The following is a 23,931-nucleotide window of genomic DNA, read 5'->3' on the forward strand; positions in this document are numbered from 1 at the left end:
GCAGGACCATCCTGTGAGTGTGCCAACCTCTACATGCCAACCCCACCTCTGCTAGGAATGAATCCGTGAACGCTCCTTTAACATCCTGCACCAGGTATCTTATTTATTAGCCACGAAGGAAGGCAAGCAGGATATTTGCCAGAATCATACCATGGCCTTGTCCTCCGAGACTTAATTAACAGGACATGCTTGTTAGTGCCGCTCTGCACTGCAGATGGGCTCCGCAATTAGCCGCCCCTCCCAACGGCCCTCACCTAGAGCCGCTGCAGCTGATTGCATTTTGCCAGCAGCTGCCCAGGGCTTAGGAGATACAAACTTCTGAGCTTTGCTGGAGAACTTCTCTGCCCCCTGGGCCCCCTGTCCCATTTAGTCGGGGGCTGGGGGGGTGTCTCTTCTCATGCCAGATTTCAGGAGGCGGTGATGTTAATGTCCCAGGAAATGGCGCCACTGAACTTAGTGACAGAGCTTCACCTCCTTGGGGGTCTCGCTGCTTTAGAGACACTTGTTGGTACCCTGTGCTAAAGGGGGCCAAATACTGGAGTAGATGGGCCCATTGGTCTGAGCCAGGGTGGCAGGGAGCAGAGAATACCAGGCTGGCTGGGCAACTGGTCTGACTAGGGTGGCAGGGGGAGGGACTCTCTGGTTGGATCAGGGTGACATATATTATATGCTTAACTGTAATAATGACAATAAGAAACAAGCTTCCATGGAAAAACCTCAACGCCGTGTGAGCCAGGACTCCTGGGTTCTGTCCCCAGCTCTGGGAGGGGCGTGGGATCTAGTGGGTTAGAGCAGAGGGGGCTGCAAGCCAGGACTCCTGGGTTCTGTAGCTGGCTCTTGGAGGAGAGTGGTGTCTAGTGGTTGGAGTAGGGGAGGGCTGGGTTCTCACATTCAGGAAGCCAGCCAGTGTATAATTAAAATGGGACAGAGAAGTTCCTGGAGCTGTGGGGGAAGGATGGAGCTGGTGCTTTGCCCCACGTAGGACTGTGCCGTATGCAGTTTCATCAGCTCAGGATGAGGGGTGAGATTGGTCCTGCCCTCCAGGCGCTGCCGTAAACACAGAAATGTCAGAGCCGCCAAAGGGCACAGGAACACTGGCCTGATTGCTGCTTGCTTCCCCACCCGCATAGTAATGGGAGCACAGCCTAGACACCAGGGTGAGGGGCCTCTTGAGCTGAACACGGCACCTGCTGGAGGATCTCCCTGGGTCTGCATGGAGGGCCTATTCCATCTCCAGTCTAGTTCCAGAGAGAACTGGGAGGTAAATCAAGATTGGGAACAATTAGGAGTTTTACCCAGGTAAAAACAACCTTTCCCCCCTGATTTTCAGCCACATTCTACATCTCAATTTTCAGGGTTTTGGTTGAAAAACCAAAAATAAATTTCTGAAACATTTATTATCTCTATTTATCATATCTAGTATCTGTATCACCATCATGCCCAGGAGCCCCTGCCATCCCCCGGGGCCCCATTGCACTAGGTTCTGTACAGACACAAACCAGAGAGCCCTGGCCCCAACTTGCTTCCAATGTGACCATAAGACAAGAGGCAACAGCTGGATACAGGCGGGAGCAAAAGGAAGCAATAAGACTAGATCTGGTTGAAATTTTTCTGACGGAACATATTTTCCTTCCGAAAATGACAAACTATTAATTGTGTCGAAATTGTCCGTGGAAAAATTAGTGCTTTGTTTTCACTTGGTCATTTTGCTTATCATTCTATTATACATTAACCTTCTGAAAAGGAACCATTTGACGTTTTTCCCAGAATGTCATTGCACATTACATTTCCACGTTCGTGTTCTGACCCAGGAGAAAACGCAGCACTTCCCACAGTTCTGAGTTCCGTCCAGCTCCAAATGAGACAAGGGTTTTAATTTCGGACAAAAAACCACCCTGGAAATGGTGGAGGAAAATAGAATATTGTATTTGATTGTTATTGACATACATGAACTTTGAATACAAGGATAACATCTTATTCCTAGCCCTGTATTGGGTTGCAGTTGTGGGAGGGGCATGGGGTCTAGTGTATTAGAGCAGGGTGGGGCTGGGAATCAAGATTTCTCCTGGGTTCTATTTCCAGCTTTTAGAGAGGAGTGGGGTGTAATGTTTAGGAGTGAAGCGTAATGTTTAGAACTCCTGGGTTCTATCCCTGCCCCATGGAAGGGAGTGTGGACTAATGGTTACAGTAGAACCTGAGACACGGTCATCAGAACTGACCCAGAGGGGAGAGCACCCCCTGCTGAGCCCCCGACTCTGCAGCACAGTGCCCCCTAGCATTGTTCTCCATCAGTGAGTTCCCAGGGGAGAGCGCCCCCTGCTGAGGCCCACAGCACAAAGCTTTTGAAAATCAGGCCATTTATTTTAAGAGTCAGAAAACACAATTTGGAGGAACCTACATTGAGGCCCCACCCCCAGCTCTGAAAATTGGGAAGCATGACACAGAGACGGGGATCACTGGCTCTTTGCCTTAAAACCCAGCTCCCTTCCCTGAATCCACAGGCTCTCCAAGGACCCACGGTCCCAGTTTCTAGGTGCTTCCAACTTGCTGAGCCAGCGCAGATTCCGCTTTGCCTCACAAGTCTTTCACGCTCTCTGCCTTTTATAGCCCGTCTCTGACTCCCACCCGCCTGCCCCGTCTCTGCACATCCGCAGTGTTCGCCTGCATCCCTCGCCATGGTGCCAGAAAACAACAGCCGACGCAGAGCGAGTCCCTGGTATGGCTTCCCCCTTGAAAATGGCATCCCCTGGGCAAAGGACTAGAGAAGGGAAACCCCACTGGAGAGATGCCACAGCATGAAGGGTACCTGCCCACAGGCAGCATGGGCTGGCAGAGTGAGCAGAGACAATCTGAGTGCACCAGATCCCCAGCCGGTGTAAATTGGCCATAGCTCTATTGGTGTCAATGGGCCAGATCCCCAGCCAGTGTAAACTGGCCATAGCTCCATTGGTGTCAATGGGCCAGATCCCCAGCTGGTATAAATTGTCTCCACTGACATCCATGGACTGGGACCTTTGCATCAGCTGGGGATCTGGCCCTAAATAATTAGCCATTCTAGCCCAGTGCAGGGCGGGACCTGGTCCAGGTCTTTCCATGCTAAACAATGCAAGATGAGGAATCACAGGGAGCGGGTCAGGGGACTCAGTAAGGAAATAGGACTCCTGGGAGGGGATTGCGGTCTAATGGTTAGAGCGGGGGTGGGAGGCAGGACTCCTGGGTTCCATTCCAGTCACAGAGAGGGGAGTGGGCTGTGGTGAGTGAGAGCAGGGGTCGGTTTGTACAGCCTGTGTTTCTGAGGTGCTGGCCACAGGCCACAGGGATCTGTCCCTCTCTGGCACATCCTGCAATGCACAGTTACGTGCCTGGCTCCTGATTTCCCGGACCCCAGCCGCAGGGAGGGAGGGAGGGAGAAAGCCGTAATTGTCTGTGATGAGCTTGCAGCGGGAATAATCCCTCGCTGACAGATGGCTCCGGGGTCCATTCCCTTATGTAAGGGATAAAGGGGGAAGTGGATTACTGGCGGTATCCCATTGCGCTGCCCTTCAGATGGGATTAGGGTCTTCATTATACAAACCAGGCTGCCTAATCAGACGCTCCCTGGCTGAGCCATGGGTGGTTGGGTAGCTGCCTGTGCGGGGGGTGGGGGAGTGGAGCCAGTCCCAGGGGATTCTGGACAATTTAGGACAAATGGACTGTGCCTTGACCCCATGTGTGCAACCATGCCAAAGCCTGGTCAGTCATCCCTGCATTGGCCATCTGGAGGGGAGTGGGATCTAGTGGTTAGAGCAGGGGGACTGAGCATTAGGACTGCTGGTTTCTATTCCCAGCTGCAGGAGAGCACTGGGGTCTGGTGGATGAGATCAGGGGCAGCTGGGAGTCAGCATTTCTGGGTTTTGTTCCCAGCTCTGGAATGGTAGTGGGGTCTAGTGGTTATAACACGGGACTGAGACACTGGGATCAGTACTGATTCCCATAGTACAGTGCCCCCTACTGAGCCCCAACTCTGCTCCCTGCAACTCAGGGTCCCCTAGCACTGCACAGGGGCACTGGGGTCTGCACTCACTGTGGCGGGGCGGGGGAAGCACCTCCTACTGGGCCCCATTCCCTGAATCCTAGTCATCCCATGGGGGTCCCTGCTGATCCTCCCATCTCCTCAGAATCTTCAGGGCTGGGATATTGCCTGCACGAGGCGGGGAAGGGGGGTGGGTGTTTTAACAGGAGGGTGCTACAGACCCCTTGTGGGTTTGCAAATCAGAGCCAAGAGGCCAACCTCCCCAGTAGCTCTGTCTGTGCGTCTGTCTCCATCTCTCTGTCTGTGCACCAGACGCATCATCCACTCCCCAGACAGAGAGCGCTTGTGTGGTTGTTTATTTCATGATCTCACGTGCACACACACACACACACTCTGCCCTTTCCCAGGCACTGCTCTCCTTTCTGCAGCTGTCATTTCCATTCACCATCCGGGGACCCATTCCAGCAGGCTCAGCAGGGAGGTGGGGCAGGCAAACAGGGGAGCGATGGGGAAAGAGCTCACACTAACAAGGCACATGTCAGGGAGGAAGGCAGTGGGATCCAGTGGTTAGAGCTGTGGGATTGGGAGTAAGGCTTCAGGGTTCTACCCCCGGGTCTAGACGGGGAGAAGGGCCTAGTGGGTCAGAGCAGGGTGGGCTGAGAGTCAGGACTCCTGGGTTCTGTCCCCAACTCTGGGCTGTTTGCAGCATGGGCAGGCAAGTACCTCTCCCTAAAGGAGCCTGGATGGGGGTCATTCAGCCTTTAGAGTGCTTGAGTTCTGCTGTGCTAGACCCCCACACCTGCTCTGGGGCCTCGCTCCCCTCCCATCTCACTGGAGTAACTGCGTCCCCCAGGGATCTCTGTACATCCCACCCCAGGCTCCACCTCAGAGGTGGCTGCATCTCAGTGGCAGGTGCAGGGTACTAGGGCAGTATATTTTTGCAGGATTGTAGCCCCTGGTTTGCAGTGCATGCTGGGGATTCCCCCCACACACACATACTGGAGTGTACCCTGCGACCCATGCTTGTTCCCGGCACGAGGGGTCCCCTGGCATCCCGCCACCTTGACTCGGTTCCTGCCAGAAGCTCCCGGTAGGATTGTGGCTTTTCAGGGTCATGAAGGCTTTAGCTGAGATCTGTACAGCCTCGGGGCTCGGGCAGGCAGAGGGGGATCCAATCGGCAGCCAATCCACAGGCCCACGCCGGCTCCTCACACACCCACACAAAGTGGAACATTTTATCTTCTCCTTGGCCAGAGTGATCGACTTATGGATCTGTGCAGAGTGGGAGGCTTGTCCCCAGGGCAGGCAGAGGGGGATGGGCTGGCTGTGGGAAATGAGACACAGAGAGTCGCCCCTCTAGGGGGCACTGACTCTGATTCAGCCCTAGGGCAGAGGACTGGTTGGCTGGAGGGGGAGCTAAGTTGGTGAGTGAGGCCATTTCCCAGCAGAGAGATGGATGAGTCGGGGGGTCCCTCTAGGATGGGATGAGAGACCTTGGGGGATTTAAATCCCCACTCCCGCTCTGGGGATTTATGAATCCAGCAGCAAATAAACTTGGGCAGGGACAGGGGATTCAAAGCTCCGCTGTGCAGAGTGGAAATGACGGGTGCCTCCCCCAGGGCCAGGAGCTTCCAAAAATAGCTCCTCCGTGCGCAGCCTGCCGCAGGGAACGTGGGCAAAATTGGCCTCCAAAGCATCATCCCCCAGCCCTGCTGGCGCCCAGCCCCCGCTGTCCCTCCCAACCCAGCCGGCACCCAGTCCCCCCCACTGTCCCTCCCAACCCAGCCAGCCCCCAGCCCCCACCCACTGTCCCTCCCAACTCTGCGGGCACTCAGCCCCCCAGTATCCCACCCAACCCAACTGGCACCCAGCCCCCCACTGTCCCTGCTGGCACCCAGCACCCCTGCACTGTCCCTCCCAACCCAGCCGGCACCCAGTCCCCATCCTCACACTGTCCCCCCCAACTCTGGGCACTCAGCCCCCCACTATCCCTTCCAACCCAACTGGCACCCAGTTCCCCACTGTCCCTGCTGGCACCCAGCACCACCCCACTGTCCCTCCCAACCCAGCCGGCACCCAGTCCCCCCCCGCACTGTCCCTCCCAACCCAGCCAGCACCCAGTCCCCTACCCACTGTCCCTCCCAACTCTGCAGGCACTCACCCCCCCGCTATCCTTCCCAACCCAACCAGAACCCAGCCCCCGGCACTGTTCCTCACAACCCTGCTGGCACCCAGCCCCACCCCCACTGTCCCTCCCAACCCTGCCAGTACCTATCCTCCCCCCCCACTGTCCCTCACAACCCAGCTGGCACCCAGCCCCCCCACTCCCATCCTCCACTATCCTCCAACCCTGCTAGCACCCAACACCCCCATCCTCCACTGTCCCCCAACCCTGCCCCCATCCTCCACTGTCCCCCAACCCTCACTCCCATCCCCCACTGCCCACCATCCCCACCCCCACTGACCCCTCTACCTAGTCAGCACCCAACCCTCCACCCCCATCCCCTACTGTCCCACCAACCCAACCGGCACCCAATCCCCATCCCCCACTGTCCACACAACCCTGCTGCATCCAACCCCCTGCTCCCTCCCCAGCTGCATAACGCACTGTCCACCCCAACCCCACCAGCACTCAACCCCCATGTCCCACTGGTGTCCCTATCCCTTCCAGCCCCCAACTTTTGCCCCTGCCATTCCTTCCTGCACCTCATCCCTCACTGTCTCCCCACTGGCACCCAACCCCCTGTCCCTGCCAGCCCCCCACCACTGCCCATTCCCCACTGTGTCCCCCTGCCAGCATCACCTGCCCTCCATCTCTCTTCCAATCCCCCATCCCCTATTCCCCACTGCCGCCCCATCACCCAGCCCCTGCTGGTACCAAAACGCATCCCCTACTTGACTCCCTTCCTCCTGCCACCCCCAGCTTCTTCCAGCTCCCTTCTATACCCCACGTACCCCCACTGTGCTCTGACCACTAGACCCCACTCCCACCCCCTAATACCCACGCCCTGGCACTACCCCAGATGCACACACCCAGGGAGGTGTCAGCACACCTACCCCTCCTGCTCTGTGCCATGTTCCAGCACTGGCTGCAATCCAGCCCAGATCCCCCCTGCCCCCCACCCCGGTGTCACTCCCCCACCAGGCCCGGCGGGTGAAATATTGTTTTATGGATCGCAGGATGGACTGGCAATGAGCTAACAATGGAGACACCCAGTCAATGTGTCACTGTAATGAACTCGGCTCTGACAATACCCTCCCATCCCCCAGCCTGGGCACCCCACTGAGGGAGGGGATCTAATGGTTAGAGAAGGGGGATGGGCAGTCAGGACCCCGGGGATCTATGTTTGGCTCTGGGAGAGAAGGGGAGTGGGAGTTGGGACACTTGGGTTCTATCCCCGGTCTGGGAGGGGAGTGGTGACTAGTGATTAAATCAGCTGCAGTGATTGACACATGGACGACACCTCCATTGCTTGTTAATCCCCAGATCAGTGTGTAAATCCCTCTTACTCAGTGAAGCTGGAAAGGGGGGATTGTTTTAAAAAAATAATGATAATCTGCTTCTGCTTATTTTTATGATCCATCTACCTACTCCTTTCTGGGGGGAGAATGGGGGGCAGAGAATGGGACTGAGACAGGATTCATTAGCTCTAATGGATTGAGATATGTAATGGGATTGGAGGCCTGAAGGGGGATGGCCAACCGGGTTAGGGTGTCTATCCCGCAGCAGCTCCCAGCTGTGAGGGGATGTGGGTGCTTGTGTGCATTCAAACAGCCAGCGCTATGCGGGGTATGGGTACCAGGGGGTTTATCCTCCAGCAATAGGATGGTGGCCCAGGTCCCTGGACTATCCCTGTTAAACAAAGAATTTAGTGTCTGGCTTCTTGGTGGGCAGGACAGCAAAAGGAGACATCTGCCTAATGGACTGGGAATCAGGACTCCTGGCTTCTATTCCCAGATCTGGATGGGGAGCAGGGTCTAGTGGTTAGAGCAGGAGGGCTGGGCGCCAGAACTCCTGGGTTATATTCCCACCTCTGCCATTAACCTCCCAGGGCAAGTCCCTTCCCCCTCAGTGCCTGTTTCCCTCTCCCCACCCTTTATCCACATAGACTGTGAGGGCTCAAGGGCAGAGACCATCTCTCCCTATGTCTGTGCAGCACCCCTGACAGGGCGTTGACCTCAGTGGGTGGCCTCTCAGTGCTCCTGTAATATCTGTAAGAACCCCCATCACCTTCCAGGGGTCATCAATTGGGATTTGGACCTTCAGCCCTGAAATCTTAGGCTCAGGGTATTATGTTGATAGCAGTAGTAGGGCAGTTAACCATTTATGTTGACCACCCCCAGTGGCAGTAGGCGGTACTGCACCCTGCCATGCCCAGCGGTGACATTACTGGTGGGACTCTGTCCCTGACTGTATTGCTTGATGCCAGGATAACCTTTTGCCTCCTTTCTGCCTTGCAGTGGATGGGTGCATTCACCGGGCCGCCGGGGAGCTGCTCAAAGAGGAATGCCGATCCCTGAATGGGTGTGAGACAGGGAAAGCCAAGCTCAGCTGTGGATACCGGCTCCCCGCCAAATGTGAGTGTCACTGGCCAGGGGTCTTGTCTGTAGCATCTGTAGCTGCAGCACCGTGGCTCGGTGATGCCGTGGCACGCGCATTGCTGCTCTGTGCAGCACACAGGACGTCACAGGTTCAGCTTCCCAGGGAATCAGGTGCGGAAGGGGTGGCCCGTTGAAGAGAAAGCCTGGCCCACTGGGTAGAGGGCTACCCAGAGGCTTAGGAGAGCCAGGTTCAAATCCCTGCTCAGCCCCAGGCTTCCTGTGGGACTGTGGACAAATCATCGTGACTCAGTTTCCCATCTGTGTATAACAGGGATAACAGCACTGCCCAGCCTCACACATTAAAGTGTGTGTGTGGAGCGGGCAGGGAATCGGAGAGACGTATTTCAATTGCTCTGATACTCTGGTTTAGGTACCTGACACAGAGAGATCTGGGTCTCTGACTCTGTGCAGTCACTGGACATACTGGTGTAAACAGCTCCTGGGTGGCACTTTGCCCAGTGCAAATGTGGCAGGAGAAGCAGGACACAGATACCCAGAGCTGGGCAGAGTGTGTTTGTGTGAGTTCAGCAGGAGACCTGAGTCCCAGCAAGTCAGCTGGTCGCTTATACAGCCTGTGTGACAGTCACACCTCTGCTCCTGCAAACTTATGCACATGTACACACACACATTGGTGCATGTACACACTGCCGGCACATATACCCACTCCTGCTTGCATGTCCACACCTGCACAACACACAATCCCGGAGGTGCGTGCACATGGAGTCAGCACATACAGACGTGCACCCCCCACCCCCCGAGTTTCATCACCTGCATGCCAGCAGAAGCACATGTGGAAAACAAGCCGCGTCTGGGGATTTGCCTCATTGGGCCCCCGAGAGATGTGGCACAAACTGCCCAGCGCTTCCTGCTGCCATCCCTCAGTGAGGGGAGCTGGGCCGGCTGGAGGCCCAGCTGGAGGGGGCTGGCCAGGAGAATCCCAGCTTTGAATGGGAGCGGAGCACTGGGAAATCTGGCTGTGGGTGATTGGGTGTGGATGAGAAGGGGTCCTGGTGTGTGTGTATAAAATGCGGTTGTGTGTAAAGCTGGGTCAGGCTGGCTGTGTGGTGGATCTGCCAGATTGTGGACTTGGCGGGGTGTCAGGTTGTGGAGTTGGGGTGGGTGCAAGAAGCAGAGTGATCCTCCCCCTGCGTTTCAGAGCCAGCCCCATGGGGATGCACTGCAGTGGCCCAGCCAACTGCTCTGCTGTGCTCATCAAGGGAAGGCGGGGCCACATCCATATGCCCAGCCAGGCCCTCGGATCAGGAGGCCTGCAAGGCAGACCATGTCTGCGGGCTGCTCTAACCACCAGGCTCCACTCCTTCCAGGAGTCTAGCTCCCAGTCCCCTGCTCTAACCACTGGACTTCATTCCCTTCCCAGAGCTGGGCATGACCCCAAGAGTCCTGGCTCCCTGTTCTAAAGCCCTTCCTGTCATTCCTTGTGAATTTGCTGCCTTCCAGTGACATCTTGTGGCAAGTAGTTCCACAGCTTATCGTGTATGTGTGAGTGTGTGCATAAAAAGTAGTGTGTGTGTGACTGTGTGTAAAGCAGTGTGTGTGTTAAGCAGTGTGCACCTCAAGTGTGTCAGTGTGTATGTAAAGCAGTACATCTGCATGTGTAAAGCTCTGTGTGTGTGTGTAAAGCAGGGGTGGGCAGGGTTCCCCAGTGTCACCCCCATGCTGTGTCCCTGGGGGTCTGTCTTTCACTGCCATCAGAGAACCTTGGGTTGAGGAGACCCCAGGTAGCTGGTGACTCCCCACCCCTGAGCTGTGCATTCCGCACCAGAGCAGAGGCACAGAGAGCTGGGGTCCCCCCCATGATCCGGCTGGAAGGGAGGGGGCAGGAATGAGGTCTGTCAGGGAAGGGGGGGTTGTTCTCAACTCCTCCCCCCAAGTCTCACCAGCTGCATTGTGGAATGACGTGCGACTGATGCCTGGGAGAGGGGGCCATGCACAGCACAGTTCCCCTGCAGGGCATTGCAATGTGGGGCAAAGTGGGGGGCTGCAACCCCACTGGGTTATTGCAAATGGCTGGAGTCTTTGTGCTGAGCCCAGCCCAGAAGGTGGGGCACTGGACTGGGAGTCAGGACACTTGGGGTCTATTGTCATTTACCTTGGGCAAGTCCCTTCCCCTCTGTGCAACTCTGTTTTCCCACCCAGCACCTGTGTATTTAGATGTAAGCTCTTCTGGTTAAGGACTGTTGACTGAGATCAGGGCCCCATTGTGCCAGGCGCTGCACAGACCCTGACTGAAATCAGGGCCCCATCGTGCCAGGCACAGCACAGACCCCAACTGAGATCAGGGCTCCATTGTGCCAGGCGCTGCACAGACCCCGACCGAGATCAGGGCTCCATTGTGCCAGGCACTGCACAGACCCCAACTGAGATCAGGGCTCCATTGTGCCAGGCGCTGCACAGACCCCGACCGAGATCAGCGCCCCATTGTGCTGGGTGCTGCACAGACCCAGACTGAGATGTTACACACCCGATGATATCATACACACCCCTCCTCATCCCGCCCTCTCACAGACACGCACACTGGGCACAGGAAGCTGTCAGCTGATGCTGATCTGCAGGCCTGTTGGGACAGGCAGTGAGGGAAGGAGATGCCTCCCTGCTGTTCCCTGCAGCACAACTCCTCCTAACACCATCCTGGGGCAGAGGGGCCAGTGCTGACAGTGAGGGGGGAGAGCGCCTCCTACTGAGCCCCACCCTGCACCCTGCAGCTCCTCACACCCCCCACCCAGCACCACCTGCAGCGTTGGGGAGATCTGTTATGCAGGCCCCTGGCTGCCGGCCATGCGTATTATCAATAACCTCCCAGAGCAGGGCGAGGGGGGTAAACAGCACTCTATTTATCAGGCTAATATTATAGACAAGAGCAGCAAATGCAAAGTGCTATCGACCAGGCTGTAAGGGAGAGGCATGGTGTGGGGCGGGCAGCAATACTCTGTGAAAATGACGGGGGCAGGGGAGTGGTGTGGTTGTGATCACACACACACACACTGATCTCACACACATTGATCTTACACACAGATCACACTCACACACTGATCTCTCACACAGATCTCAACTCACACACTGATCTCATGCACTATGATTTTACACACTGATCTCACACACCCTGATCTCAACTCACACACTGATCTTACACAAACTGATCTCTCACACACTGATCTCAAGCACACACATCTATCTCACACACACTGATCTCACACTCACACACTGATCTCACACACTGATCTCACACACATTGATCTTACACAAATTGATCTCACATTCACACACTGATCTCAGACACACACATCTATCTCACACACACTGATCTCTCACACTGATCTCAAACACAGTGATCTCACACACACACTGATCTTTCACACTCATCTCACACTCACACACTCATCTCACACATACTGAGCTCATACATACACACTGATCTCACACTCACATATTGATCACACAAATACTGATCTCACACTCATTGATCTCACATTTACACACTGATGTCATACACACACATGCACTGATCTCACACACACACTGATCACTCACTGATTTCACTCTCTGATCACCAGGGATCCTAGAAATCCATTTGGTGATCAGAATTGTGCATTTTTATGGAGAATCTTTAGTTTTTACTTTTATAAAAATAAAAACATATACAGTAGAACCCTGTTTATCTGGCTCTCAGTATTAACCGAACCACAAGCTGCCTGGGGCTGCCCTGGGCTGATCATGCATCAGCCCCAGCCCTGCTCCAGCTGCCCATCAGCCCCAGCCGCAGCCAGCCCCAGGCGGCTGGTGGTTCGGTCAAATCCAGATAATGGAGGCTCAGCTCTATGGGGTTCTACTGTATACCAATAAAAATTGTATTCAACTGATACCTGTATATATTGTGGCATGGGGAACTATAGTTCTGTGTTTAATTTTAATAGTGGAAAAACAAAGATTTCTATGGTTTTTTATCTGAGAATTTTGGCTTTTTTATCATGGAAAACTAGGATCCCTGCTGATCACACACGCCAATCTCACACACTGATCATGCACACATAGAGATCACACACAATGATTTCACACACAAGCACACACTGATCTCACCCTCTGATCCCACACACATACTGATTACATACACATGCTGATCTCCCATGCACACACATTAATCTCTCTCACACACTGATCACACACACAAATGCACACACATGGGTCTCACACAAACACATTGATAACACACTCTGATCTCACACCCACACAGATCTCTCTCTCTCACACACACACACACACTGGTCTCACACAGACACATTGATAACACACACTGATCTCTCTCTCTCTCTCTCTCTCTCTCTCTCTCACACACACACACACACACACTCTGCAAACCACCTCCTGGAGGGAGTCCCCAGCTCCAGAGCTTGGCAGGGGGTAGGTGGGGGAGGGTATGGATGGAGGCAGGCAGGGGATATGGCGGGTGGTGGGGAGGAGGGACAGGCAGGCATGTAGGGAAGGGGTGGGTGCATCCAGGATCAACCCAGAGCAAAATCTAATACGATGCACAAATAACATGATGGGGCTAGTAAATAACTAGGGCAGAGAGAGACACCCCCCTGAGCCAGAGGGGATAGGGTAGGGTCCTGAACCCCACATAGCCCTGCACTCCCTGTGCTCCCTGAACTGTGCCCTCTGCACCCCCTGTGCTCCCTGCACTGTCTCCCTGTGTCTCCTGCATGGCTGCTCTGTGACCCCTGTACTCCCTGTGCCCCCTGAACCCCCAGTGTCCCCTGCACTGCCCCTCTGTGCCCTCTGCACCCCCTGTGCCCCCTGCACTGCCCCCTGTGCCCTCTGCACCCCCTGTGCCCCCTGCACTGCCCCCTGTGCCCTCTGCACCCCCTGTGCCCCCTGCACCCCCTGTGCCCCCTGCACTGCCCCCTGTGCCCTCTGCACCCCTGTGCCCTCTTCACCCCTGTACTCCCTGCACTGCCCCCTGTGCCCTCTGCACCCCCTGTGCCCCCTGCACTGCCCCCTGTGCCCTCTGCACCCCCTGTGCCCCCTGCACTGCCCCTCTGTGCCCTCTGCACCCCCTGTGCCCCCTGCACTGCCCCCTGTGCCCTCTGCACCCCCGGTACCCCCTGCACTGCCCCTCTGCACCCCCTGTTCCCCCTGCACTGCCCCTCTGTGCCCCCTGTACCCTCTTCACTGCTGCTCTGTGCCCTCTTGGCTCTTCCACCCCTGCAGTGTCACAGGGGTCCCCCTATGCCCCCATCGTGGCACTCTTCACTCCCCGCCTGGTCCATCCCTCGCATTGGGAAGGGAGTGGGGTCTAGTGGTTAGAGCACCTGGCAGTATATCGCCTGTCCCAACGAGGCTGGGGTGTTGGTTCCCCTCCCTCCCTGGCCTTTGTCCCCTGCTTGTGCCCCTCCCAACCATGGCTCCCTCATGCAGCCTTGGAAAGGGGCCCTCCTGCCAAGCCTCCCCATCTCCCTGCTGGGACTGAATGTCCCCGCACAGCTCGGCTCTCCCTGTGGCCGGCGTCCAAGAGCCCGTTCCCTGTGCCTGCAGGGCTGGAGGGTTCCTAGAGCCCCCAGTGCCAGGGACAGCAACCTGGGCCTCACCCCATCCCCATCCCCTGCAGCGCTGCCTTCAGAGCTGGTGCCTGCTCTGTGCTGCAGGGGGCCCTGTGCCCCCCCAGCCAGAGCTGGCCTCAGCCTCACCGCACGAGGGGGTGCTGTGTTAGGGGTAGTGGGCTGGGGGGCTCAGCAGGGAGCTGGATCCCAGGATAAACAGTTGCCACGCCCCCCCCCCACAATAAACCTCTTTCCCTTACCTGACAGCGTGTCTGCTCCTGCTGCGAGATCTACACCCCGGGGGGATTTAGGGAGCTGCCATGAAAACACAGCAGCATGCTCCCAAAACACCCTACAACGACAAAACACCTGAGCCTCAGAACTCCCAATACACCCTGCTACACTGGGGCCCTGATCTCGGTCGGGGTCTGGGCAGCGCCCAGCACAAGGGGGCCCTGATCTCAGTCGGGGTCTGGGCAGCGCCCGGCACAAGGGGGCCCTGATCTCGGTCGGGGTCTGAGCAGTGCCCGGCACAAGGGGGCCCTGATCTCGGTCGGGGTCTGGGCAGCGCCTGGCACAAGGGGGCCCTGATCTCGGTCGGGGTCTGGGCAGCGCCTGGCACAAGGGGGCCCTGATCTCGGTCGGGGTCTGAGCAGCACCCGGCACAAGGGGGCCCTGATCTCAGTCGGGGTCTGAGCAGCACCCGGCACAAGGGGGCCCTGATCTCAGTCGGGGTCTGAGCAGCACCCGGCACAAGGGGGTCCCTGATCTCAGTCGGGGTCTGGGCAGCACCTGGCACAATGGAGCCCCACTCACACTGAAACAACTGGCATTTACACAAGCAGCAGGACTGGGCACAACAGCAGCCAGGCAGCCTGGGCTAAATGGAGCCGGCACCTCCCTGGGTGGTACGAGTCACTGCCAGAGCCCACAGGCTGCTGGGGATGTCAAAGGGGGAGGGTGGGGTTGGGAGCCAGGACTCCTGGGTTCTGTCTCTGGTGGGGAAGTGGGGTCTAACAGTTAAAGTTGGGGGGGTGGGGCAGCTGGGAGCCAGGACCCAGCGCAAGGACAGAACCAGGAGTCCTGTTTTGCAGCCGGGCAGGTGTCAGGGCCATTGCTGCTGGAGCCGAAGGACGAGCAGCTGCTGATTGATGGGGCATGAAGCAGGGCTCAGCCCTTGGGCTGACAGCTCTTCTGTTCAGCGACAGGACCTTGGGAGGACTCTGGCTGCGGGGCATGTCTGTGGGTTACAGTGCGGGGGCTGGGAGCTAGGACTCCTGGGTTCTGTGCCTGGCTCCTGGCGGGGGTGGGATCCAGTGGGTCAGAGCAGGGGGCTGGGATTCAGGATTCCTGGGTTCCACCCAGATTGGGCAAAGGTTAGGAAGGGCTCTGCATCCCATGCTGCCCCCAAGAAAGCAAAGCCAGGCCTGGGGGTGGGCAGCAGCTGGGGAAGGGGCAGGGGGCGATCTTGTCAAGACATTTCCAGACCTGGGTCTAAGATCAAACCAGTCCCAGGGCCAGGTGGGCGCAGTGCCTGGGGAGAAATGATAGCTCTGACCTTTGCTCAGCACTCTCTGCATGTGTGTGTCAGGAATAGGAAATAGATGGGTGGTCCCCAGTCATAGAATCACAGAATATCAGGATTGGAAGGGACCTCAGGAGGTCATCTAGTCCAATCCCCCCTGCTCAAAGCAGGACCAATCCCCAACCCCAGATCCCTAAATGGCCCCCTCAAGGATTGAACTCACAACCCTGGGTTTAGCAGGCCAATGCTCAAACCACCAAGCTATCCCTCTGCCCGGTCCCCTGCGGCTCCCACCTCCCATCCCCAGCTTCAAATCCAACCCCCTGTCACTCATGCAATGAGCTGCCTGGTCTCTGTTGTCAGTGTTGCAGTTCAGTTCAATTGGTAATCAGTGCTCAGGGGCTGCAGGTCGGGACTGGGGGGCACCAGCAGAGCTGGGGGGCAGCCCTGGCTGGGATAGTTGCGGGGGTCTCTGTTCATTATTGGGTGACCTGGGTGGGGAAAGAGGTCCGGCTGTGGGCAAGATAACCCTCCTCACTCCCAGGGTTGGCAAGGCTGATCCTTGTTGCCCATTCTATGCAACGTGTGTGAATGTCCCACACCCCACCCCGGCCCCAAGCAGCGTCCAGCATCCTTGTCTGACATGGAAACGGGCGAAGGGAGCGTGATGGGAAGGGCGTCTCCCAGTGGGGGCCCAATTAATATCCATCCCTGTCCAGGGAGCACGGGATGGACAGACGCACACAGAGCAAGAGGGATGCCTGAGGGCCAGGCAGTCTGGTGGTGTGGTGGGCAGAGCTGGGCAGAGGATTTGCTGGTGGTTCCAAAAAGTCGGGGGTGGGGGGGATCGTTTTGGGTTGAACCAAAAATAAAACTGCGGGGAAGTTTTGGCCAATGGCAAACTCGGGGACAGACTTGATGTTTGTTCTCTGCGGACGCTTGGAAAGGGCCAGCCATTGCCAAGGCCCCAGGCCGAGCAGTCCTGGTTCTCAGGGCATCGGTCACTAACTCCGAGGCCTGATCTAGCCTGGCGGAGTGGGAGCCAAGGGCTGGGCAGCCACATGGCGCTGTCTGAGATGGGGAGAGATTTGTGACACCGGGCGCCAGCCGGGGGTGGGGTGGGGTGGGGTGGGGAGCCAGTAGACCAACCCAAGACCAGGCACATAGGATGCATGAGGAGCACTCGAACGCCCCCAAGCCGGGGTTGGCTTCTCGCACCAGATTGTGTCACATGGGGCGCTCAGAACCAGATTTGTGCCCACATGGACCCATCTCACTGGGCCACTCTGGGACCAGAGCCAGGGAGGGCCCGTGGGGGTGAGGGAGACCAGCTGCGTGTTGGCAATGCAACTGTCATCTTCCAGCCACCTAGGGAGAGAGGGAGGGACAGAAGGAGGGACGTGTCTGGGGATCGGGGAGGGATGGATAGATGGGGGTGTCTGGAGAGGGAGGGATAAATGGGGGTGTCTAGGGAAGGAGGGAGTCAGGGAGGGAGGGATAGATGGAGGTGTCTGAGGAGGGAGGGAGGGATAGATAGATGGGGTGTCTGGGGAGGCAAGGAGGGAGGGAGGGATAGATGGGGGTGTCGAGGGAGGGAGGCAGAGAGGGATTGGTGGAGGGAAGGAGGGAAGGATAGATGGGGGTGTCTGGGAAGGGAGGGAGGGAGGGATGGATAGATGGGAGTGTCTGGGGAGGGAGGTATAGATGGAGGTGTCTGGGGAGGGAGGGAGGGATAGATGGGGTGTCTGGGGTGGGAGGGAGAGATGGGGGTGTCTGGGGAGGGAGGGATGGAGGGATAGAGTCAAACGGGGTGTCTGGGGTGGGATGGAGGGAGGGATCAGCCTGGAAAAGCCCCTTAAAACCATCCCTTGCTGGGCCCATATTTCACTGCAGCCGCCCCCCTCTCCCTGCCCCTTGGCTCAGGGGCATGGGGCTCAGTACCAAATGCAGCCACCAGGCAGCACTGCTGCCCTCACCCCCAGCTTGTGCCCTGAGCCTGCCCACTGCCAACTTAGGCTGAGTTGGGGCAGCTTATGAATGGAAGACTTTCAGGGGCTGTGGGGCTCAGTAGGGGGTGCTCTCCCCTCGCAGTCGGTGCGGCGCTAGGGGGCGCTGTGTGGCAGGGCAGGGTTCAGTATGGGGGTGCTCTCCCCTCGCAGTCGGTGCGGCGCTAGGGGGCGCTGTGTGGCAGGGCAGGGTTCAGTAGGGGGTGCTCTCCCCTCGCAGTCGGTGCGGCGCTAGGGGGCGCTGTGTGGCAGGGCAGGGTTCAGTATGGGGGTGCTCTCCCCTCACAGTCAGTGCGGTGCTAGGGGGCGCTGTGCTGAGGGGCGGGGGCTCAGTAGGGGGTGCTCTTCCCTTGCAGTCAATGCATGCCCCAGTCCAGCACTAGGGGGTGCTGTGCTGCAGGCGAGGCCAGGGGGTCTCCCTAGCTCTTATCCCCCTCCCTTCCCCCGGTGTAGATGTCATCCACGCAGTGGGTCCCATTGCCCAGGGGGAGCCGAGTGCATCCCAGGAAAAGGAGCTGGAGAACTGCTACAAGAACAGCCTGAAACTGGCCGTGGAAAACAAACTCCGCACCGTGGTGAGAGAGCCTGGAGGTGCATGAGGGAGGGGCTGGGATTTGCTGGGGGTCATGCAGCTGGGGAGAAAGGTTTATGCAAATGGGGAAGAGGTTGCAGAGGGCAGAGGGAGGTGATGCAGGTTGGGAGAGGGCGTTGTAGGGAGGGGTGCTATGAGGGACAGTGCTGTGGGGGGCAATGAGAGAGGGCAGTGGGAGGGATGGGGAGCAGTGTTTTGGAGGATGGTGCTGGGGGGGGTGCTGGGCAGGGAGCGATCTGGGGTGGCAGTTGTGTGGGGCATGGGGTCCTGGGGGCAGCGGGTGCTGCAGGGGTGGCAGGTGTCTCTCTCACCCACTGTCTCTCCTCCCAGGCCTTCCCTTGTCTCTCCACGGGTGTGTTCGGTGAGTCTGGGGCTGGGCCTGGGACTTGACCCCTCTCCTGGGCTGGGGGCTCGCTCCAGGCCCTGGCTCTGATCCCTGCTGCTCTGCCCCCAGGGTACCCCAGCGATGCCGCGGCCGAGGTCGTCCTGAGGACACTGCGGGAGTGGCTGGAGGTGAACAAGGAGAAGGTGAGGGGAAGCGTGGGCGCCCTCTGCTGGGCGGGGCAGGTCCGCGAGCACCGCACTGCCCATGGGAGCACGGGGGTGTGAACAGCGGGCGCACGCGGGAATGTGCACGGGAACACGGAGGTGCTTGGGGCATTGTGCACCCGGGGGGAGCGTTCTCATGGGGGGGTGTGAGCATGCACATGAGTGTGAATGGGCTTGTGAGCGTGCACGTGGGTGACTGTGAATGTGCACGTGTATGCACATGGGTGTTTGTGAGCGGGCCTGTGGCTGTGCTCACACCATTGTGACCCGGGGGAGGGGGGGTGATGATCAGGGGAGGAGTTGAGTCTTTTAAGGCCAGGTGCCCAGACCTGCAGCTCTCAGCTCCGCCAACCCTTGAGTCCTCCCCCCACCCCCAATGCTGGAGTCCCTCCCCACCACTGACCCACATCCCCACTCACACCTGGCAGGTCGACCGGCTGGTGATCTGCGTCTTCCAGGAGAAGGATGAGGAGATTTACAAGGAGAAGCTGCCCCTCTACTTCCCCATTGGTACGGCCCCCCCAGATCCCCACCCCTCTACTTCCCCATTGGTATGCCCCCCCGACCTCCACCCCTCTGCTTCCTTATTGATACTGCTCCCCTGACCTACACCCCTCTACCTTCCCATTGGTACGGTGCCCCCAACCTCCACCCCTCTACTTCCCCATTAGTATGGCCGCTCAGACCCCCATCTCTCTACCTCCCCATTGGTATACCCCCCTGACCTCCACCCCTCTGCTTCCTTATTGGTACGGCTCCCCTGACCTACACCTCTCTACCTTCCCATTGGTACGGTGCCCCCAACCTCCACCCCTCTACTTCCCCATTAGTATGGCCGCTCAGACCTCCCACCTCTCTACTTCCCCAGTGGTACAGACCCCCCCAGACCCCCACCCTTCTACTTCCTCATTGGTATGGCTCCCCTGACCTCCACCCCAATAGTTCCCCATTAGTACACCCCCCCGACCCCCACTCCTCTACTTCCCCATTGGTACAGCCCCCAGACCCCCACCTCTCTACTTGCCCATTGGTTTGCCCTCCCAACCCCCACCCTTCTACTTCCTCATCGGTATGCCCCCCCAAACTTTCACCTCTCTACTTCCCCATTGGTACAGTCCCCATGGATCCCCCCTGCAGTTCTCCCAGCCCCTCCAGGACCCCCCCAACCCCTGGCCTCCAACCCATCAAGTTCCCCATTGGTTCAGCCCCCATAACCCCCCACTCTGACCCATAGGACTCTCCCCAGCCCCCCATTCCTCTAGTTCCCCATTGGTACAGCTCCCCTGCCCCACCAATCCCCCCATAGTCTCCCCCACTCTTCCCCCCAACCTCTCCTCACCAGTCCCTCAGGGCTCTCCTGTGACTCCCCTTATCCTCCAGGACCTTGTCAGCAAGCTTCAGACCATAAGAACGGCCACACTGGGTCAGACCAATGGTCCATCTAGCCCCATATCCTGTCTGTGACAGTGGCCAGTGCCAGGTGTCCCAGAGGGAATGACCACAAGAGGGCAATTGAGCGAGTGAGCCATCCCCTGTCGTCCAGTCCCAGCTTCTGGCAATTAGAGGTCTAGGGACACCCAGAGCGTGGGGTACACCTCTGACCATCTTGGCTAATAGCCATTGGTGGACCTGTCCTCCAGGAACTCATCCAATTCTTTTTTGAACACAGTTAGATTTTTGGCCTTCACAACATCCCCTGGCAACAAGTTCCATGGGCTGACGGTGCGTTGTGTGAAGAAATACGGCCTTGTGTTTGTTTCAGACCTGCTGCCCGTTAATTTCATTGGGTGACCCACTGGTCCTTGTGTTATGGGAAGGGGTAAACAACACTTCCCCATTTACTTTCTCCACCCCAGTCCTGATTTCATAAACCACCATCATATCCCCTTAGTCGCCTCTTTTCAGTCTCTCATACGGAAGTGGTTCCGTCCCCCTCATCATTTTTGTTGCCCTTCTCTGCACTTTCTTCAATTCTACTGTATCTTTTCTGAGATGGGGCGACCGGAACTGCACACAGCATTCAGTGTGTGGACGTACCAGGGATTTAGCTAGTGACATTATGATATTTTCTCTTTTATTATCTATCCCTTTTCCAATGGTTCCTAACATTCTGGTAGCGTTTTTGTCGGCTGCTGCACACTGAGTGGATGTTTTCAGAGAACTCGCCACAGTGACTCCAAGGTCTCTCTTGAGCGGTAACAGCCCATTTAGACCCCATCATTTTGTATGTAGAGTTGGGATATGTCCTTCGCAGCCTGCCTGGGACTTAACTACCTTGAGTAATTTTGTATCATCTGCAAACTTTGCCGCCTCACTGTTTACCCCTTTTTCCACATCATTTATGAATATGTGGACTAGGACTGGTCCCAGAACAGCCCCCTGGGGGACACCGCTGTTTATCTCTCTCCACTGTGAAAACTGACCATTGAGTGCTACCCTTTGTCTCCTGTCTTGTAACCAGTTACTGATCTGTGAGGGGACCTTCCCTCTTATCCCCTGACTGCTTACCAGTGCTCCCCCATAGCCTCTGCTCCTGGCCACCCCTCCCCCTGCAGAACCTCTCCCCCCGGGCCTTTCCCCCACAGCCTCCTGACCTGCCCCCACATCCCCCCGACCCCTTCCCACCCTCCAGCCCAAAACCTTTCCCCATCCTCCGAGTGCCCTCCACCCCCCAACCTCCCTCCCCACCAGCCCTGGGCCTCACCCCTCAACTCATGCTTCTCCCCTTCCCATGAGAACATCCCCCTGCTGCCGCTAACACCCTGTACCTCCACCCTAGCGCCTGCACTCTTCCCCATCCAGCACATGGGGGCCCTTCCCCTCCCCCTTGTCCTGCCCCACACATATTCTGATGGACCCTGTGGGCACCCAGGGAGGGTAGATGGGGGCCTTCCCCCTCCCCCACTGGGCATTGGGTGTGTTTGGGGGAGGATTCCCTGGATTAACCCTCACCCTTCTCTTCTTTCTAGCCTGATCCTGACCCCATCCCTCCCCCCTGCAATGGGTAAGCAGAACCCAGCACCGTGTGCAGTGGGGGGAGCTCTCCTAACCCCAGAACCACATCATCTGGGATAGCAGTGGGTAGTGAAGGGCACCGGCAGAGCTGGATAAGGCGGGGACTGTGGGTCAGGACTGAGGGGTACTGGCAGAACTGGGATGATGGGGGGGTGCGTGCAGTGGGACTGAGGGCCACTGGCAGAGCTGGGGGCCAGAGCCCAAGGATAGGATAGCAGGGGGCTGTGGGTCGGGATGGTGGGGCACTGGCAGAGCTGGTTTGGGATCCCAAGGCTGGTAAAGCAGGGGACTGTGGGTTGAGATTGAGGGGTACCAGCAGAGCTGGGGTGGCAGGGGGGCCATGCATCGGGACTGAGGGTCACTGGCAGAGCTGGGGGCCAGAGCCCAGGGATAGGATAGCAGGGGGCTGTGGGTCGGGATGGTGGGGCACCGGCAGAGCTGGTTTGGGATCCCAAGGCTGGTAAAGCAGGGGGCTGCGGGTTGAGATTGAGGGGTACCAGCAGAGCTGGGATGGCAGGGGGGCCATGCATCGGGACTGAGGGTCACTGGCAGAGCTGGGGGCCAGAGCCCAGGGATAGGATAGCAGGGGGCTGTGGGTCGGGATGGTGGGGCACCGGCAGAGCTGGTTTGGGATCCCAGGGCTGGCAAAGCAGGGGGCTGCGGGTTGGGATTGAGGGGTACCAGCAGAGCTGGGATGGCAGGGGGGCCATGCATCGGGACTGAGGGTCACTGGCAGAGCTGGGGGCCAGAGCCCAGGGATAGGATAGCAGGGGGCTGTGGGTCGGGATGGTGGGGCACCGGCAGAGCTGGTTTGGGATCCCAGGGCTGGCAAAGCAGGGGGCTGCGGGTTGGGATTGAGGGGCACCAGCAGAGCTGGGGGAAGGAGCCAAGGGCTGAGCTCGTGGTGGGGCTGCAGGTTGGGAATGAGGCACTGATCCCATGGCCAGTGGGGGTTGAGTAGCAAATGCTGCCTTCCTTCTGTCCCCACCCCATACACCTGCTCCTGGCCTGTTGCCCCCAATGCACAGATCTGACCCCGCGTCTTTCTTCCTCCACAGACGCCACCGAGCAGCTGGCAGCCCAGCCCTGAAAGGCCCCCAGAGATGCTGCCTGCCCCCCCTTCTCTGCTGATTGTCCCCCAACCCCCACATTATTGCGCCCCCACCGCCAACTTCAGCACCTTCACTTCCCCCCAGTGAGACGCCCCCCTTGCTTCCCGCTCAGCTAATAAAGTTATTTGCTTTGAATTATCGTGTTACTGCTGCTTTCTGGGAGAGTCCCTGTCCCAAGGCCCCTGACTGGGAGCTTCCTCAGAGTGGGGAGGGGCCTGGGTATGAGGATCCAGAGCTGGGTGACAGGCTGGGTGGTTCTGATGCTGTCCAGCAGGGGGTGGTAGGGCCAGACACAGAGCTGGGCTCATTCCCTCCAGCAGGGACCAAGACGACCACAGCATGTGGGGAGGGTTTGCGGTCTGGACAGTGCAGGAATTCAGAGGCACGTGTCCCCTCCAGGCTCTGCAGTAGGGACGTGCCGCACTCAGGACTCCTAGGGTCTATGGGGGCTGCACTAAATGTCCCAGACTCAGATATTGGTATTTAGGGGGCAGGGACAGTGACTCCAGCTCCCTGATTCCCCGGGCAGGGCCCTGCATTAGGTGAGTATCTCTCTCTCTCTCACACACACATACTCTCACTCACTCACTCTCTCTCTCTCTCTAATGGGGCTGAGCAGGTGCCTTTAAAAGGCTTCTCCAGGCAGGCTCAGGCTGACAGCCTGAGCTGTGGGTCTTGGGGCTGCTTCTCGACCTGAGGCTGGAACCCAGGAGTCCACTGCAGCTGCCCTTCCCCCAGGAGGGTGCTCTCTGTTCCCCTCCTCCCTGCCAGGGCTGGCTGCCCCCACAGCTGGGGTTGGGGGGCTGGAATTCAAAGGACTCCCCATTCCCTGTTCTTCTGGGGGGCTCCTGTTAGCAGTCAGGGCGGTGACCCAGAGCTTGCGGGAGGGGCTGGAAGCCAGGATTCCTGGCTTGTCTCCAGCACTCTGGGTGGGGACGGGGCGTGGTGGTTATGGGGGGGCTG

The 23,931-nt window shown here is 58.0% G+C and overlaps 1 protein-coding gene across 3 annotated transcripts in view; it reads left to right on the forward strand.

The window, feature by feature from the left end:
- Positions 1–23,103, forward strand: part of MACROD1 (mono-ADP ribosylhydrolase 1) — a 185,579-nt gene extending 162,476 nt beyond the window's left edge. For all 3 annotated transcript variants that reach the window (XM_084635457.1, XM_084635458.1, XM_084635459.1), the window contains 7 exons: positions 8,474–8,590; positions 18,154–18,275; positions 18,623–18,653; positions 18,747–18,820; positions 19,270–19,351; positions 21,811–21,845; positions 22,915–23,103. In XM_084635457.1, coding sequence (XP_084491583.1) covers positions 8,474–8,590; positions 18,154–18,275; positions 18,623–18,653; positions 18,747–18,820; positions 19,270–19,351; positions 21,811–21,815 — 431 coding nt within the window. In that variant the 3' untranslated portion in view covers positions 21,816–21,845; positions 22,915–23,103. The remainder of the gene's footprint in view (positions 1–8,473; positions 8,591–18,153; positions 18,276–18,622; positions 18,654–18,746; positions 18,821–19,269; positions 19,352–21,810; positions 21,846–22,914) is intronic.
- Positions 23,104–23,931: the final 828 nt, after the last annotated feature.

Source organism: Lepidochelys olivacea (genome assembly GCF_965140295.1).
Source record: "Lepidochelys olivacea isolate rLepOli2 genome assembly, chromosome: 7".
Lineage (NCBI taxonomy): Eukaryota > Metazoa > Chordata > Testudines > Cheloniidae > Lepidochelys > Lepidochelys olivacea.